Genomic DNA, 19,332 nt, shown 5'->3' with positions numbered 1-19,332 from the left:
GGCAGCAAAGCAACTAAGCAAACCCTTAGCCATAATTATTAGAGCATCCTTGGATTCAGGGGTGGTCCCCACGGACTGGAGATGTGCAAATGTATCCTCAATTCACAAAGGGGGATCGAAGGGTGACACGAGTAATTACAGACCAGTTAGTTTAACTTCTGTTCCGGGTAAAATTATGGAGTAACTGGTTAAAGATGCATTGCAGGATCATCTAGACAAGACTGCAGCAATAATTCAGACACAGCATGGGTTTATTAAGGAAAAGTCTTGTCTGACAAATTTGATAGGATATTATGATGTGGTTACAAAAGAACTGGATGCAAAAATTTTGATATCATATATTTGGATTTCAGGAAAGCTTTTGACACTGTTGCGCATGGAAGACTATTGTACAAATTGGAGCATAATGGTATTAATGGTAAGTTGCTACAATGGATAAAAGGATGGTTGAGTGGGAGAAGACAGAGGATGGTAATTAATGGGTGCTGCTCTTCGTGGACTAATGTTATTAGTGGAGTCCCACAGGGTTCGGTCCACTGTTGTTTTGTATATTTATCAATGATATTGATGAAGGTATATCAGGTTTAGTATCGAAGTTTGAAAATGATACAAAGGTTGGCAGGGTTGTTAATAACAGCAATGGCAGTGTGTTACTGCAACAGGAGCTAGAAAATTTGGGCAGATGGGCTGAGAAGTGGCAACTGAAGTTTAACCTTGACAAATGAAAAGTACTGCATATGGGTAGAAGTAACCCCAGAGAAACGTACCAACCGTATGGTACTACACTTAGCATTAAAATTTTTAGCATTAGTAGAGGCATATGATGCAAGAAAGCAAGCTTATGAAGCATGGTTTGTTTGTTTGTTATTTGGTTTTTAGGAGCATTAGCAACTAAGGCCATATTGCTCCGGGAATATGCGGTGATCATTCCCTGATCTTTCCGCATCCCCGTATTTGGTGGTGACGGGATCGAACCCCGGTCTAATCAAGAAGCGTGCGTTACGCACTGCTGCTTCTTCCCACCTGGCTACGGAGGCGCCATGAAGCATGGTGGTAGAAAATGAAAAAGGCCTGGGAGTAATTGTGCAGTCAGATTTGAAGTTTTCTGAGCAATGTAGACAGGCTGCCAGGGCAGGTCATGGGGTTTTGTCAATGATATAAAGGAAGTTTGCTAGGTGATTGGTGATTGTCCCTCTGTATAAGGTCAGGCCATGCCTTGAGTACTGCGTACAGGTCTGGAGGCCTCATTTTAGGAAGGGTGTATATTTGCTTGAGCGTGTACAGAGAAGAACAACAAGATTGGTGAGGGGAATGAAGGGATCAAATTGCCAAGAGAGGCTTAAGTTCTGCACATTGCAGTGGCTGGAGACTAGGCACCTGCGCGGTGATCTGATTGAGGTGTATAAGGCCTTGAATGGGTTGAGCACGCTGAATTCTGATGGGATCCTTTCACCTGTTCAGATTATGAACCTAATATAAATTCAAATTAAGAAAAGACAGATGTACAATATATGTGCGGAAATTTGCCTTTAGCCAGCGGGTGGTTAATTGCTCGAACAAACTTCCATCTGTCGTTGTGGAAGTTGATAGGTTAAATAAATTTAAGGAGGAACTGGACAGGTATTTGGAGCGAATGGTTTTTGGAGGTTTTTTTTTTTTTTTTTTTTGGCTGATGCTGCATAAGCTCATACACTTGCTTTCTTGCATCACATGCCGCCACTACTACTACTAGATCAAACGCAAATAAAAAAGAGACCCGAAATTACCTGTGTTGAATGGAAGCCCCCAATTGAATTTCTTTCTTTAGTGAGCCACCTGACTATTGGTCCAGCCCTATCCAAATCATTGTATTTAAGAAGAGTGAGGATGGCATAGCCCGCAATTTCCACATTCGCAGGTCGAGTGAAATCCTTTCCAGGAATGGTCCAGAAAGTAAGGCCATCTATCAGAAAGAAAAGAAAAGGAAGCACGATATTAGTATCACTCATCGTTGCATTGCCTGTAACATCGAGTGCTAGGACTATCCAAACTGCATGAGGGAGAAAGAAAAAGAAAAAAAAAAAAAACTACAGCCGTCACCAATATGAAATTCCACATAGTCATTCCATTTGTTGGTTTCTCTTTCTATATCATTCACGCACTTTCAACTCACTCTCTTCCTCTCCCCCACAACAGTCGATTTTAACCGAGCCACAAATATCACAGAATTTTTTAAAAATTTCTCCTAAATATTTGTAGAGTTATAGCAGTGTTTATGGTTAACCCATGGTTCATCCCTTCTAGAGGAACAGATGGCCTCCTCAATGAGCAGAATTTAGCCACACAGTTCTGTAAATAAGTTGCACGAATTCCCCTTTGAGCAAACTTTCTATTGGGAAGGGAAATTCTGATTAATCCCATCACCTCAAAGTTTCGGATATATTCCATCCATGACAAATACTTTAAACACACGGAGAAGAGGTAGTCGAAATAATGACTAAAAATCATTCATTTAATTTCATGTTTTCACTCTGACACTCAAGATACCTCCGTGAGAAGAAGGCTACACTGAAGTCTTAAAAGATGACTTTTTTTCTTTCTTTTTTTTCAATTACTGAGTAGCCAAATGGATCACCCTTCGGACATCCAGAATGGTACCAGTACAGTGTTTGCATTACCGATGTCTTCGGTTAAAGGACTGTTTCACTTTATTCAATCCGTTCTGTTGCGGGGCAGATCCACAGTGTTCTTGGGTATTTTTTTTTTTTTTTAAATGTGGGAGTGGACAATATTACAATGATGATACATATGACAATAATTGAAAGCTAAGCTCGAATTAGCTTAAGTTTTAGCAGCCTTTACATAGTATACATACAACATGAATGATTGCCATAAAATTAATATCACATAACAGTATTCTTCCAATTTACAAGATCTTGGGGTGGGGAAACGTATCTGATCGCTAGTTCTTGGATCGGGCACTGTTCTTTTGCATCAAGTAGTATATACTTGATTTATACTAAAATTTTATCAATAATTCTTGGCTGTATTTTTAAGGATCGCATTATTCGAGTTAAAACAAATAATGTTATTAATGCAAATCGAATTTGTAGGAAGATCGGGTAGAACCAGTTATAGCAGAGGGGAAAAAGTCAGAACAGTGTTGCAATTTTGAAGTCAACTTCATAATAATAATTTAATTAATTATCAGGAATATGAGGATACATTGGATAATGACGTGATATGAAAAATGTCAACTATGCTAGTGGCGTAGAAGGCATTATACCTACGCATGGGCATAAATTGAACTGCAAATTATTATTTTTTTCCAGTTTCATGCACAGTGCCACATGAACTGGAGCTGACGGGTAGTTGGGATCGAAATTTCAATATAAGGCTGGCTTCATTTAAATAACATCCTTTTACTTTTAAAATGTATGCATCCAACATTTTACTAAAACATGCTTAACGTTACGATGTTTCTTATTAGTTACTGCTTACAGTTCTAAAAATCAGTGTCACTGCTTATATAAGCCGATAACATCAATAAGCTTCTGTTACTTCATATGGGGCTTTTGAGAGCAGGAGCCTTGCTTGCGAGTAAGAAGACTTGCGTCGTTAATTGGCATATCAGAGTTCTGTTTAAATTATTGCTCTGGTGGGTCGTGCTCAGAACCTTCCAAAAACTATTTCGATTAGTGCCACGATCAGTAATAAGATAAGCTGGTAATTGAGTTTTCTTGTGTTGTCCTCCGTTACAACATAATGGTTTCACCACTTGTTAATCTTTTGGAGATGTTCAAATACATCGGAATATTTTCCGACGAATTATTCTGAGTTTTCTGCCCTCATAACATGTGAATTGACCCGTGTGCATATTATACAGACTTCGTGAAGACACATTTATGCACACAGTAGAATAACATGGTTAATGCTAAAGCCCTATATCATAATATTAACAATATGCATTCTCTAACTCATGGTTTCTTAACCAGGGGTAGGGGTCCGTGGAAGGATTTCAGGGGGTCCGTGAGCTTGGATGGGAAAAAACTAAACTCATTAATTTCCTTCACTTATGAATGCATGTAATAAATTACAATTGTATTAGTTGTATCTGTAGTCGCCAATAGAAATAACAGATATTTTCATATCATATTATAGTTACTGCATATCTCGAAAAATCACTTACGCTCATCGTTACTTTGAAATTACGGCAGTTATTAGACCTGCCACTAGATCGCACTCCTGCTGTGGACAGACTATCCGGCAAATCAGCGCCTAGTAGGCCACTTTGAACACGAATAGACACGCTGGCTACGAGTGTAAACCAGGTATGTTCAAACACGTCCTACGGTTTAGATAACAGTTGAAGTGTGTAATTTAACCTTTTCGCTGCTATGTGCGTGTATACCGGTCCAACGGTGGAGGCCCCTGCAGTGCTACAGGCGTGTATGCACGCCCACCCTGTGTCTGTCCATGCATACAGTCTTCGTATATGTCTTTCTTAGTTGCTAATATTGCATTAATTATTTAACATTTGTTACAGACCAAATTTAAGTTGAAATATCGAAGAAAAGAAAGTATGATGAAAACTATGTATTATTTGGTTTCACTTGCATTAATGAACTTGATGGGACTCAAATACCGCAGTGTTTTTTGTGCGGAAAAATTTTTGCGAACGGAAATATGAAGCCAACAAAACTGAAAGACCATCTCAAGTCTGTCCATGCTGAAAATGCATCTAAAGATGCTGGTTTTTTTCGTGCGAAAAAAATCTCAATTCGAAAAAGCAGGGACACTTCCAAAATTTGGATTTGCCATTTCACGAAAACCTTTTCTTGAAGCATCTTATAAAGTTGCTTACCGGATTGCCAAGCAAAAGAAGCCCCACACTATTGGAGAGACTTTAGTAAAGCCATGTGCACTGGAAATGGTCGAACTGGTCTGTGGACTGGAAAAGAGAAAAAAACTGGAAGCTGTTCCCTTGTCAAATGATGTAATACATTCTAGAATAGTTGATATGTCTTTTAATATTTTGAAGCGGGTCATCGAGGAAATGGCAGCCTCGCCATTCCCCTTCAGTATGCAATTGGATGAAACTACAGACATTTCTCAATGTAGCCAGCTCCTTGTTTTTGTTCGCTATGTGCATGCTGACGCCATCAAAGAAGAATTCTTATTTTGTGAGTCCTTTCGGAAACTACAAAGGCCGTCGACGTTTTCGAAATGGTAAAAAGTTTTTTTTACAAACGAAACTTTGAACGGAAAGGAAAACTTCATTCTCTTTGCACCGATGGAGATCCTGCGATGCTTGGTAATACATCTGGTTTTGCTACTTTAGTGAAAAAAGAAGCTCCTCGTTGTTGTCACTCATTGCTTTTTACACAGACATGCACTGGCAACAGACTCTTCCAACAACCCTGAAAGAAGTATTGTCAACAGCCATAAAAGTTATCAACTTTATCAAAAGAAGTTCTCTGAATCATCGTATTTTTAAAAGATTTTGTCAAGAAATGGGAGCAGAAAATGAAGTGCTTCTCTACCACACAGATGCGCTGGCTTTCAAGAGAACAAGTCTTGAAGCGCTTGTTCGAACTAAGGGCAGAAGTTTCACTTTTCCTGGAAGAAAGAGAAAACCCACTCTTGGAACATTTTGAAAGGAAGGATTTTATCCATGGGTTGGCTTACCTGGCAGATATTTTTCACCATATGAATGAGATAAATCTTTCCATTCCAGGTCATGAAGTCACCAGTATAAATGCAACTGAAATATTACAAGCTTTCTTGGCTAAGTTACCAATATGGAAGAAGAGAGTAGAGACCGACATTCTTGCAAACTTTCCACTGTTGCAGGAAGTGCTTTACCAAGATGTAGTTGAAATGCAAACTTCTCTCTCAATTTTTTGAAAAGAGATATCTGCGAACACTTGGAAACATTACAGAACTCTTTTAAAAGTTATTTCTATCTTGATGGCATGAAAATTGAACCATGGATCCGAAATCATTTTCTTTCTGATATAAACTGTATCGAAGATGTTGACTTAACCAAAGATGAACTCATTGATCTTAAGTCAAAAAACTTACTACGATTGGAGTTTACCTCAAAAAGCCTTGGAGAATTCTGGTGTTCCCTGAGAGAAGCCTATCCTAGTCTTGTAAAGCGAGCTATGGAAGCTTTGATACCATTTGCCACAATATATCTGTGCGAATCGGGATTATCAGCACTTGTAAATCAGCACAAAAAATCGAAATCGATTAGATGTCCAACATGACATGCGTGTTACCTTGTCAAATACCACACCACAGTTTAATGTTCTTATTCAAGATAGACAACAACAGTCTTCACACTGATATGTCTTAAAAAATAAAATTTAACTTCAACTTTCCTATATTTTAAATGTATTGTATTATTCAATGTATTAAGAAAGAAACACATATTACTGTATAAATGTTTTTTTTTTTATTTTGGTAACTATTTCATTAAACTGGTTTTTTTGTAAGAGGGGGTCCTGAGAGGGGGTCAGTGGCATTCACCTCACTGGCAAAGGGGTCCGTGGAACTAAGGAGGTTAAGAACCCCTGCTGATGTGGTCGCAATAATTTTCAGGCTCAATAACCATTGTTTTAAGAAGATTTACTGTTTTTTGGGAACGGAGTCCAAAGATTGACGGATATTGAAAGTTGTTCTCTATATCTAGTGATGGCTATACACGGGACGCACTGACACCATAAAGACACCAGGAATCCACCACTTGATGAAATCCAAGAGTTCATACTACTTCCATTCTAGCAGTATATTAGGAACAGCTAACTGCCTGGAACTCTCATGCAGTTTCTCCGAAGGAAAATCAAGGCTCTGTCCTAAAAGGCACTACGTTTCTTCTAAATGATTAGTTTCTCAGAAAGCCATTTCAGCATCCACAATTCCAACCCCAGAATAGCCCTAAAGTTAGATTGTGCAAACAGAAGATAAGTGTTGAACCATAGGTAATCAGAAGCTGAATATATAGGACAAAGTACTTTAAAGTCAGGCTGGAAATCACGTACTTATCCATTTCAAGGTTTCAGTAAGCCATTAGGAATTTAACTCTTACAGAGAAAAATGGTACTAAAAGCTTAATTGGGGATCATACATGATATTCACAGAATAAGACAGACAACTAGACATCTCTTATACAAAAATTTTGGAAAAAAAAAAAAAAAAACATTGCTACTTATATTAGCTCTCTGAAGACGCGTACTTAGACTTATTCGGGTTTATTGCAAATCGAGACAGCTCAAAAAGTTCAACAGATTATGTATGGCATTTAGAACTATCAAATTAAGCTCATAAACCCAGATATTTGGATTATCAAATCGTCCGCAGGTAACGCTCTGATAAGATTCTTTCCAAAACTTGAAAGAGCAGCCTTTAACCCCAATGCAAGGCTATTCGCCAACGGGGAGGGGGGACCCTGACAGAGTCAAAGGAGGATGCGACATCAAAAAAGATTGCACGCAGATGAAGATGTGCATTCCAGACTAGATGAATTTTCCCAATAAGCTATCGAAGCCAATCTCTCGATGCGACGATGAACGTTATGAGAGAGAGAGAGTCCCATTTTATATTTGACTTACCTTTCTGCTGAGCCATATTCATGAGTTGGTCGAGGTAGGTTTTTCCTAAGGGACTTCCTGCTAAAGTTGCAGCATAAGCAAAGAGGGCGAGGACGTAAGGGGTTGGCTTTTGTTCCTTCTGTATACATTCCAGGGCGAGGTCAATTACAGTGGTATTTGTGTAGCCGATGTTCACCAGAGAAGCCAAAATGAATGCAGTCAGAGGAGCAATCGAGCCTGTCGTGCTGTCCAAGCCTCCCTGTAAGGAAAATGCAGATATGAAACAAAATAAAACCACTACAGTGAGATAAGAGCACTTATGTAATAGGCGGCTCTTATCTCTATCGTTATATATTAATACTGTATTATAATAATTGTATTTTATATATATATATATAAATATATATAAAAATATTAATACGTACTGTATTGTTCAATGTTGGCATTCGAGGCGAGCGGACGCGCTTAGTCAGGGCTCCTCAGTTAAGTGGTTTACTTTTGGATAGTGCTTTTAAATATTTGATTTATTTAGATATTGTTGGATTATTTTGTTATAGGTTTTCCTGTAACAGTTTGATTTTAATAATATTATAGATATAATTTTTTAAAGTTAACTTTCATTGATATTTATTTAATTTTATAATGGTAGTTACGAGATCTGCCTTAAACACGTCACAGGGTATCGTGACTCACACGGAAATAGCCGATGGCGATTTACGGGTGAGTAATGATTTAATCCGTTGTGGAACCTGTGGAATGTTTTCCAAGGTCGACCCGGTGACTAATCCTACCTCACCTGGGGATTCTTTTCTTTGTGATCGATGTAAGGAGTGCACCGATCTGAAATTACAATTTGGTGCACTTATGGAACAATTTGAGTCCCTGAAAAAAAAGGGTGCTTTGCCCTCGAGAATAATGCATCTGGGAGCTCGTCAGGGACTCAAGACTCCAGCAATCTACCAAGTGATGCACACCTGATTCGAGTCTCAAAACAGAAAAACCAAGTGCAAACTACTCTGGTTAAAAAGGACATTGTTTTATTAGGAGACTCCATTGTCAGGGAAACGGGGAATATTTTTTGTAATAAGGATAGGTGGAGTAGAACCAGGGTATGTCTGCCGGGAGCAACTATTGATGATGTCACCAACAGATTGTCAGATTTTAAAGGGGGTAAAGAGAATACTATTATTCATGTGGGGACTAATGATATTAAACGTACACGATCTGACGATTTGTTGGAAAAATACAGGACCATACTGAGGAAATGTCGCGAGCTAGGCCATAATGTCTATGTGTCTGCAATTCTGCCCAGATCCGATAGGAGGGATTATATGTTAAGAGCCTTGTGGATTAACTCAAGACTTGAAGTAATCTGCAAGGCTTTAGGGGGGAAATTTCTATCAACATGGCCCACACTTGTAGGTAAAAGGAATTTGTTTTGTAGAGACGGGATACACTTAAACAAAGGTGGTGCAAAAGTTTTTGCCAGTATTATGGAGGATACCTTAAAGGTTCAGGGAAACTGCTAGTTAGGGGGATTGTGGGTAATACTGACACGCGTTTATCTGATAATATTGGTCAAAGTAACTCTTGCACATACCTTAAGAGTTCTTATCTGTTACCCCAACTGGACGTATTATCTAGATGTTCTGGGGGCAGAAACGTTTCACGTGAGCGGGTAGCTAATATCAGGGAAGAAAGCCTAAAAAACTTCAAGGGTTGTGTTAGGGTTGTTAAATATACAAGAACAGTAAATCTTAATTGTTTATACAGTAACGTTAGAAGTGTCGTCAATAAAATGAGCGAATTCGAACTGCTGGTTAAAACAAGTAGCGCGGACATAATAGGGCTTACAGAGACGTGGTGCCACCCAGAAATTGGGGATGACGAGTTTCAGTACGGCTTGTATAATGTATTTAGGAAGGATATGATAGATAGAAGGGGTGGTGGGGTAATGTTTCTTATCAGAAGCAGCCTGAGTGCGACGATAGCTTTCCCGGATTCAGACATTTCACATGCTAGTATAGAGTCTGTATGGTGTGAGATAGTTGGAAACAAAGGTACAATGCGAGTAGGCGTAATCTACAGACCAGGTGATAGTGAAGACTATGACAAAAGCCTCTACATGCAAATGGAATGGGCATGTAAGCGTCAATGCCTTATTATGGGTGATTTCAATTTGCCTCTAATTGATTGGAGTAAATGGGAAGGAAACTCGACATGGGGAACAAAATTTTTATATCAACTAGATGACTGTTATTTGTATCAACATGTCAGGGAAAGTTCTAGAGAAAAGAGTATCCTAGACCTCATCATCACACATGAATCAGATGACATAACAGGGCTGACAGTAGAGAAACCAGTAGCGGGAAGTGATCACGGAGTTCTACGGTGGATGATGACGAGAGAGGTAGCAGAAGTAAAAGGCAAAGGAATAGGTTTTAATTTCAGAAAAGGAAATTACGATGCCTTAAGGTGCTACATGGCCTCTATTAACTGGGTAGATATCGTGCAGAAAATGAATACATTTGAACTGTGGTACGCTTTTAAAACATTAATCACAGATGCCTTGAATGCGTATTTACCATTAAAAAAAAAAAAAAAAACCTCCACGAGGAGGGTTCCAAGTTTGATCAATAGTGAAGTTGCCACATTACTTGAGCAGAAAAAGGTGGCATGGAAAGGTTACAGAGCAATAAAAAGTACTGAAGCCTATAACAGCTACAAGGTGATGTGTAATAGAGCCACAGAAAAGATTCGACAGGCAAAGGCAGTTTATGAGAAATCACTAGCAAACAGAGCAAAGAGGGGGGATAAAGAATTCTTCACATATATAAATGCCAAGAAGAGCAGGACAAACCAGATCGGACCTTTACGTAAGGGAAAGGGGATAGTAATAAATACACCAGCTGCCGTTGCAGATGAACTCAACAGTTATTTTGCATCGATATTTACAAATGAAAAACCTTTTGTGGCAATGGGAAATTGTGGGAGCGAAGTTAAAAAATATGTAATTAATGATATTGAAATTTCGCAAGATTATTTAATGAAAAAAAAAAGGCTCCTGGAGTTGATGGAATATACCCTATAATCTTAAGGGAGGCGGCAAGCGAGTGCATTGAGGCTAATTATGCGAGCATCACTAGACTCTGGGGATATTCCCTTGGATTGGAAAAGTGCAAATATATCTCCCATACATAAGGGTGGCTCTAAAAGTGAAGTTGGAAATTATCGACCTGTCAGTCTGACTTCAGTGGTAGGGAAAATCATGGAGGCAATGATCAAGGGTGGAATTCAGGATCACTTAGATATAATTGAAATTCTCAAGGGTACTCAGCATGGTTTTGTAAAGGGAAAATCATATTTAACAAATCTGGTTCGCTATTTCGAAAGGGTCACTCACGAGCTGGATTTAGGGAATAACTTCGACGTTGTTTATTTAGATTTCAGCGAAGCTTTTGACTTAGTCCCACATGAGCGGTTGCTTTATAAGCTGGAACAGGTTGGAATCACTGGGAAAATCCTTAGATGGATAGAAGGATTGCTTCAGGGCAGGAGGCAGAGGGTTGTGATAAACGGCTATTCCTCAGATTGGATTGATGTAAGAAGTGGGGTTCCCCAAGGATCAGTATTAGGACCACTGTTGTTTTTAATTTTCATAAACGACATTGATGAAGGGATAGAGGGTGTGGTGTCTAAATTTGCAGATGATGTTAAAAATGGTAGAGTAGTTAATGATCACTATCAAGCTGAGCTTCTTCAGAGAGACCTAGATAGACTTCAGGAATGGTCAGAAAAATGGCAGCTATGCTTTAATCCAACAAAGTGTAAGGTATTACACCTGGGAAACAGTAATCCCAAAATAACTTATTCACTTGGTGGAGTTCAACTAAACCCAGTACTGGAGGAAAGGGACTTGGGTGTTACGATACGGTCAGACATGAAATTCTCTGAGCATTGTAAACAGGTTGCAAGGAAGGCCCATGGTGTTCTATCGATGATCTATCGAAACTTTGCAAGTAGAGATAGGGACGTGATAATCCCATTATATAAGGCTTATGTTAGACCACACTTAAAATACTGTGTTCAAGTATGGAGACCGCACCTAAAGAAAGACATCGAGCTTCTTGAAAGGGTGCAAAGACGGGTAACTAGCCTGGTGAGATCGGCAAAAGCGCGTCCTTATGAAGAAAGACTTCGAATATGTGGGTTGCAGAGTTTGGAAACTAGACACCTTAGAGGAGATTTGATTGAGGTGTTTAAGGCTCTGAGAGGCATCAGTAAAATGAATGACGTCGAGATTTTCAAGATTATAAATGATGCTAGAACTAGGGGACATAAATTCAAGTTACGGGGGGAAATGTTTAGATTGGACTGCAGGAAGTTTTATTTTAGCCAGCGAGTTATAAATTACTGGAATAAGGTTACCTTCATGGGTGGTAGAGGCCGACAGTTTGGGGAAATTCAAAGGTCATCTGGATAGTACTTTCGGGTAAGGGAAGCGCATGGGATGATAGGTTTAATTTCCTGTTTTTTTTTTTATTAATTATTATTATTTATTTATTTTTAAACTTTATTTTTAATTTTTTTTTTTGTTTTTATCGTTGTTTTGTTCGGATTTTTTTTTTTTTTTTTTTTTTTTTGGCTGGTGCAGCATAAGCCATAGGCTTTCTTGCACCATGCGCCATTACTAATACTCTTTAAAAAGAGGGAATGGATAGGTCCAAGACTAAGTAATGAAGTTCTTTAACCTTCCATCCCTCAATCATAACAAGGACATTCACGTGACATCTGTACGATCCCATTTTTTAATTTTTTTTAATTAGAAAAATATTGAATTAATTGAACAATTTAATTTTCAATTTAATTTTGAATTGTGTGAAAGGGGAAGACGAACGATACGTCGTTAGCTATTCAGCATTGACTTAAAGGAAATTAAGACACTTACACCACGTGATAGTTTTAAATATAATTGAAGTAGATCGCATCATTCTACATTAATACTTAGGCGACGTTTCGAGACTCAACTCAACCGCGTCATCAGGCCTATAGGATGACGCGGTTAAAACATGAACGAAATCAAATTGTCACTTGTAGGCTCACACCAGGATTGCATCAAAATTCATTAATGTAACTTCATAATGTAATTCTGTTACAACGCTGTAATTGGAAATTTGTTTTCTTTCATGTTTTTACTTCCCCTATACGCCTAAGGATGGGTTCAGTTGAGCCTCGAAAAGTCAAAGTATTGAGTATAAACTGAAGTGATGGACTTAAATAAATATTTAAAATTAACGAATGGTATATGGTTTTGAATTTCCTTTAAATCATAGTTAATATTTAAAATTTGATTTTAACTATAAAAACTTTTGAGAACCAATCTATTGATTGTGATTTTCTAAACCAAATTAAAAATATCGACCGAAAATAAACGAGAGAAACCAATATTAATGAAATTCTTATGGTATTTACCTGCCAGAACATCAGACAATCCTAACAATAACAGTGAACACTAACTTTATCTCACAAATAATCTTTCCAAGTACATAATCAAGTTAAGTTGTCCTCCAAGTACCCCAGATTGGCGAGTCTCTTCTGGAATGGAGACTTTCCCTTGTTGCTGTTAGGGGCCTCGCGTTGTTTTGTATTATTACAAGAATGCGAAATGAGTTGTTCTGCGAAAATTCTATTCTTCTTGGTTGAATTACTGTGCAAATCTTCTGATGCCAATGTTTTCGCAGATCGTGTCAATGAAAGTATTATTACCCAGCATATGTTTGGCCATAATCCTCCATAGTATACTACCTGGACTACCCACTATCACCAACCTCACGGACACACACACACTTCTCAGAATAGCAACAAAGAGCGACTTGATACTGTGTTCCTCGATATTAAGGCGGCTTTTGACAACCTGCCCATCCATTCGCCATTTTATCCGATTATTTCAAAATCTCTAGCCACCTATTAGAGATCTTCTCAAGAAGATCTAATAGGTGGCTAGAGGTTTTGAAGTCCAGACTACAGTCCAGAGACGTCATCACCGAACTGTCTACTCCAGAGGGCTCCCCTAAGGGGAGGTTCTCTCTGTCGCCCTCTTCGCCGCATCTTTAGAATCCTTCCTCGCAAACCATGCTAACTTTACCTCGTATGCCGATGATTTAAAATCTTTTATTGTCACAAAATTCTCTACAGTGTACCACTGTAACCTCCACCCGACAGCTAAAAGAACTTTAAATTACCTTCATGCAATTGGGCTCTTCATAAACAGAGAAAACTGCTCAACTTACTATAACCAAAAAGAGAAATATCAATGATGTGAATATCATGATTGGGAACTCTTCAGTTAAAAAAAGTAAATCAGCTTAAAGATCTGGGCATCACCTGGGACATAGACCATACATACACTCTTGCCTCATTTTAATGCCACCAGGGAAAAAAAAAAAAAAAAAAAAATTCAGCTATATGGGCTGTGAAACAGGAGATCAACTATCATGATGCGCAACTATATTCTTCGCTGCAAAATCTCCATTCCCTTACATACCTCTACTATATGGTCCTCGGCACCACATCATACCAAACCAGGTTCTTATCCCTCGAATACTGGATTTTAAAATGGCTGAATAAGATTGCAGGTCTACCACCTACTATTTTAAAATCTGTCACGCTCTCCAAATCTAAATTTGCTACCATGGAGGTATCACATCATTCTAGGAACCATGTTATCCGGCAACTAGGAATCATGTTGTCCGGAAAACTAAACTCGCCTGATATCTGGGAGATCATTGCCAACCTCAGGTAGGAATAAAAGCCTTACCAATGCACTCCCATACAGATCTAAGTAACATGACCACCTTGGATTATATGTTTCCATTTAACTCTATTGAAATATTTAACGTGATATCCATAGACTTCCAGAAGCTGTACAACGACAAAACCTACAGATCTTCCACTCTCGCAGATATGTATGCCCTCATTAAGCTTTAGGTGACATTATGTCTGTGAGGCTACACTGCACGCGTTGATCTATTTATGTATTAAAGCACGTATTGTATTAACCTGTCTGACTACTCAGTACATAAACTGTATATAGTATGTCATTTTTCATTCATGTAACCATATTAATTCATGTATTGTCATGTAACCCGTGTCCTCTAGCTGTAAAGGTACATTCCTTTGGAAATACAGGAACTCCTCGACTTACGTAAGGGTTGCGGAACGCTACGTAAGTCGGAATTTCCCCCATGTTTGTGCCAGCACTCGCAACTGTACTCGCTGATTTGATTGAATCAAAAAATAAATGTTCAACTAATATGGAAATAGAATTTATTATATTTGTTCAATTTTTTATCTCATTGCGCAGGAAAAATTACAAGTGTGCAATTTAAAAAAAAATTTTAAATTACAAAAAAAAAAAAAGAGACAGGCATAACGTCATTAAGTTTTACCCCTCGATCATTTGTGCCAGAATTAACGTCTTCAGCTGATAAGTACGGCGCTGCGGAGATTGAGGACTGTGGAGACTTAGAAGGGGTCGCCCGCTCAATCTTACGTAAGAACATATTAATGGATGACTGGACGGTGGCTTTTCTTTTCATCGTAGATTTCTTTGCAGCAAGCAAATCATTCATCCGTCTGTTAACTTTTAAGAATCGTTCGCTGTCAGGATACATCTTCTCAAACCTCACCATTGCAGATGCAATTTCACGAAATTGCCATCTCTCTGGTGATAAAGTGTCTCGGCGCCTCATTTGGTTCATCTTGAGCTTCATCAACATTTTCTTCTTTCACTATCGCTGTCTGCAAGTCAATAAGTTCTTCGTTAGATAATTCATTCTTTTCTTCCTCTATTAACTTCTCCGCGTCTTTGGCATCAACCTCCAACTGAAGTAGCTCTGCAGCCTTTTATAATATTATTATTATAAGCCATATGGTACAAGGAAGCCTGAGGCTTATGCTGCACCAGGCAAAAAAAAAAATTTCTGAATTTACCCAGAGAGAGAGAGAGAGAAGTAGAAGGGAATCACCAAGAAAGATAAGAATGGTGATTATCCAGCTCAGGACCCTGGGTGTGCCAAGCCCATACTCACCAGATGTGAGCCCCCGGGGGTATCTGTAGCCTCTTCATGTGATTCGTCTTTTTCAAATCTTTCGAAGCCTTTTACGTGCCGTGGGCATATTTTTTCCATGCGCCATTTAAACTATTAGTAATTTCCCCGCAGGCCTTATTAATCTTTAAGATGGCGTGGTAAATATTGTAAGATTTCCAAAAGTTTCAACGTAAAATTTTTCTCACCGTCTACTGCAGACAATGCCTGAGCAATTGTGTAAATAGTATGCTTTTAAATTCAAATAACACCCTAATCCATAGGTTGGATGAATGAAGTCGTGTTTGGCGGTAGAAATAAGACTCTCACGTTCGAATTGAAATCATCTAGATGCGTAGGACGTCAGGAGCATTATCTAATAGAAGCAAAATCTTGAAAGGAACGTCGTTGTCTTTACAATATTTTTCAACGTCGGGGATGAAGCAACATTTAAACCAATCCTCAGAGAGATATTGTTATCCATGCTCTCCGATTCGATCGGAAATGCACGGGTAGGTTGGCTTCATTGATGCCCTTAAATGCACGAGGATTTCCAGAATGCTACACAAGCAGTGGTTTTAATCTGTAATCTCCCGCTGCATTAGCCCCAAGCAAGACCGTGGCCCCATCTTTTGACGTCTTGAAACCTGGCATTGTATTTTCCTCTTTGGCAATGTATGTTCGATGCGGCATTTTTTTTCCAATACAGAACAATCTCGGAAACGTTAAAAATTTGATGCGTTGAATAGCCGCCTTCATCAATAAGTTTTTCCAACACATCACAAAATTTCTCTGCAGCTGCAGAGTCGGCACTGGCGACTTTACCGCATACTTTAATGTTTTGGAAACCAGCGCGATGCTTGAACCTATTAAACCACCCACTGCTTACCACGAACTTGGGTTTGGGTTCGCCGTACTTATCCTTAATACCTTCATAAATACCTGCTTTTGCTTGAATGGTTATTAGACTCAGGGGCACTCGCTTCTGAATCTGATTTTTCCATCTGTATTAATAACAGCTGTTCCATCTTCGGTAGAGCACCTGGACTCTTTTGTGATCACTGTCGATTTTAAGTGCGTTGATCCTTTGACATGTTCTTTTATACGAGCACTGTCCTTTAAAATAGTATTCACTGTTGAAGCAGCGAGAACTAATTCCCTTGCAATAGATGACAAACTTTGTCCTGCTTCGTACTTCCTAATCATCTTCATCTTCATTTCTAAATCAATTTCGTTTCGTTTCCTGGCACTACCACCACTTACACTTTCCTTTGGTCGCTTTCCCTTCATTGTAATATGTAAATAGGAATGAAGAGAAGTTTTTGAAATTTTGTTTTTTTATATGATTGAAGATTCCAGTGAAGGGAAACACATTTGACCATAATACGGTAACGTAAAAACCCACAGAATTCCAGTTACCGGGATTTTCGCAAATGCAATAAGATCGAGTTTACTAGTGGTTTATAATAGATTGCGCTAAAGGAAAAGCCCAACAAACCAGAAAGTTCAAATTGTTTTTTGGGATGAAGGTGTAGTGCGATTTCCATTATAAATATGACCTTTTAGAGAGATAAACAGCTTAGTAATATAAGAAAAATTTCAACTTCCTAGGCGCGAATTATCAAAAACAAAACAAAAAAAAAAAAAAAAAACACCAATATGTTATTGCGTTCACATTACGATATTTTCACGGTACCTCCCTTCATTCCTACGGAATGCAAAATACGTTTCTACGATTTTTTTCAAGTTTGCACCGGCCAGAAAAAAAAAAAAAACTTACGTAAAGTCGAATTTCCGTAAGTAGAGTATTACGTAAGTCGGAGAGTTCTTGTAAAGTGATATTAATAATATTGCAGAGCAGAAATCTTTTATCCCACACTTCACCTTCCACACTTGCTTCTTGTCGAAAGAAGCAAGTTTTTGGCAATACTCATAATGCTCAACAATAGCTGAGCATTACGTTCTTTTGTAAAAGCTATTGGTCGCATTTTTTGTCCATCTATCCTCCCACCTCTGTTACAGCCTGCTGGTTCTATTCCTCCCTCCGCTACGCTAAGGTCTAAGTCGACTTACTAGCGTCCTGCTTTATTTCTAATTTTGTATTGATGATTTTAAACCATTTCTAAAACACTCCATTCAGTTCCTCCTGTGTTCTTCTTTCAAAACAATGTCAGAAGAATTTTAACCAATCTTGATACCTAGAAAGCTCCAGATCCTGGTGGCACTTCTCCACTTGTTCTCAAAATCTGTGCTCTGTTCTGTGTCGCTTTTTTCAACTTTTTTTTAAGTCCACGGATGTTTTTCCTTCAGATTGTAAATTTGCTCGTCTTCAACTAATTGCTACTAATTTCCTCTATTCTTTCCAAAGTAGTGAAGTAATCCATTAACCGCCAACAAATAAACTATCTAAATCCTTCATCTGATCAATGATCGCCAATATCGATTCCGCCAGCGTAGATCCCCTGGTGATATATATATATATATATATATATATATATATATATATATATATATATATATATATATATATATATATATATATATATATATATATATATATATATATATATCAGCGTAGATCCCCTGGTGATATATATATATATATATATATATATATATATATATATATATATATATATATTTTTTTTTTTTTTTATGTAAACCCCAAACACGAGAGGTATTATAACCTATAGTACTTAGTACCGTACTTGGGTTGAAGGTTGAGAAGACGAAAGAAGATATTTGTTGACATTGGACTTGAACATCTGTAGATCAAATACATAAGAAGGAAGGTTGTTCCAGAAAACGGCAGTTGAATGAATAAACAAAAGTTGGTCTGTGAGTTTGAAGTTGGACAGTAAATGGATGTTGGCTGCTGGCGGCACGTGTTCGGACTGTTTTGAAAGAGAGACGGGAATTATAGAAGCCAATTCAGAAGAACAGTGCCCATGGAAGTATCTGTAGAAGAGGCATGCAGCAGAAACAGTACGTCTATCAGACAGCGGGTGGAGAGACTCTGTTAGAGAGGAGTCCTTAATTAAACTAACTGCCCTTTTCTGAATGGAATCTAGAAGCCTGAGAGAAGTTATGGGGGCACTGCCCCAGATGTGGGTACAATATTCCATGGTAGGGTGGATTTGCGATTTGAACAGAGAGTGAACAGCTATTTGGAAGAAAAGTAACGCCGAGAGCGAAAGAGAAAACCAAGTTTTTTAGATGCAGAGGAAGCAATATTTGTAATGTGCTTGTGCCAAGAGAGATTAGAAGTCAGGGTAATCCCCAAAAGAGATATATCATTTTGCCTAGAAATCGGAGTGTCACTAAAGATAAGCATAGGAGCAGAAGAATCCTTTTTGCGAGATATAAGACAGGACTGAGTTTTAGAAGGGTTGAAATCAACTAAGTTGTCTTTGCCCCACTGGAGAATTACCCGAAGATAAGCATTTAAGGAATAGGTAGCAGATTTTCGAGAAGTTGAAGCTGATTGAGCAGGACAAGGTTTCTCAAAATGGAAAGTGTAATGCAATGTGCTATCATCGGAAAAACTATGGATAGGATTTCCAGTCAATGGAAGAAGGTCATTAATATACAAAAGGAAAAGAGTGGGGGAAAGAACTGAACCTTGAGGGACACCGGCATTAGTGGAGAAGTTAGAAGACAGAGCCATCTAC

At 38.4% G+C, this 19,332-nt stretch overlaps 1 protein-coding gene across 4 annotated transcripts in view; it reads right to left on the bottom strand.

Annotated features, from left to right (window-relative positions):
• LOC150090482 (alpha-1-inhibitor 3-like) overlaps positions 1-19,332 on the bottom strand; it is a 183,827-nt gene that overhangs the window by 21,886 nt on the left and 142,609 nt on the right. For all 4 annotated transcript variants that reach the window (XM_090371129.1, XM_090371138.1, XM_090371111.1 and 1 more), the window contains exons 26-27: positions 7,596-7,833; positions 1,767-1,942 (exon numbers count right to left, since the gene is read on the bottom strand). In XM_090371129.1, coding sequence (XP_090227255.1) covers positions 1,767-1,942; positions 7,596-7,833 — 414 coding nt within the window. The remainder of the gene's footprint in view (positions 1-1,766; positions 1,943-7,595; positions 7,834-19,332) is intronic.

Source organism: Mastigoproctus giganteus, chromosome 1 (genome assembly GCF_048544385.1).
Source record: "Mastigoproctus giganteus isolate SK-2022 chromosome 1, ASM4854438v1, whole genome shotgun sequence".
Lineage (NCBI taxonomy): Eukaryota > Metazoa > Arthropoda > Arachnida > Uropygi > Thelyphonidae > Mastigoproctus > Mastigoproctus giganteus.
This window is presented reverse-complemented; position numbering and strand designations above follow the sequence as displayed.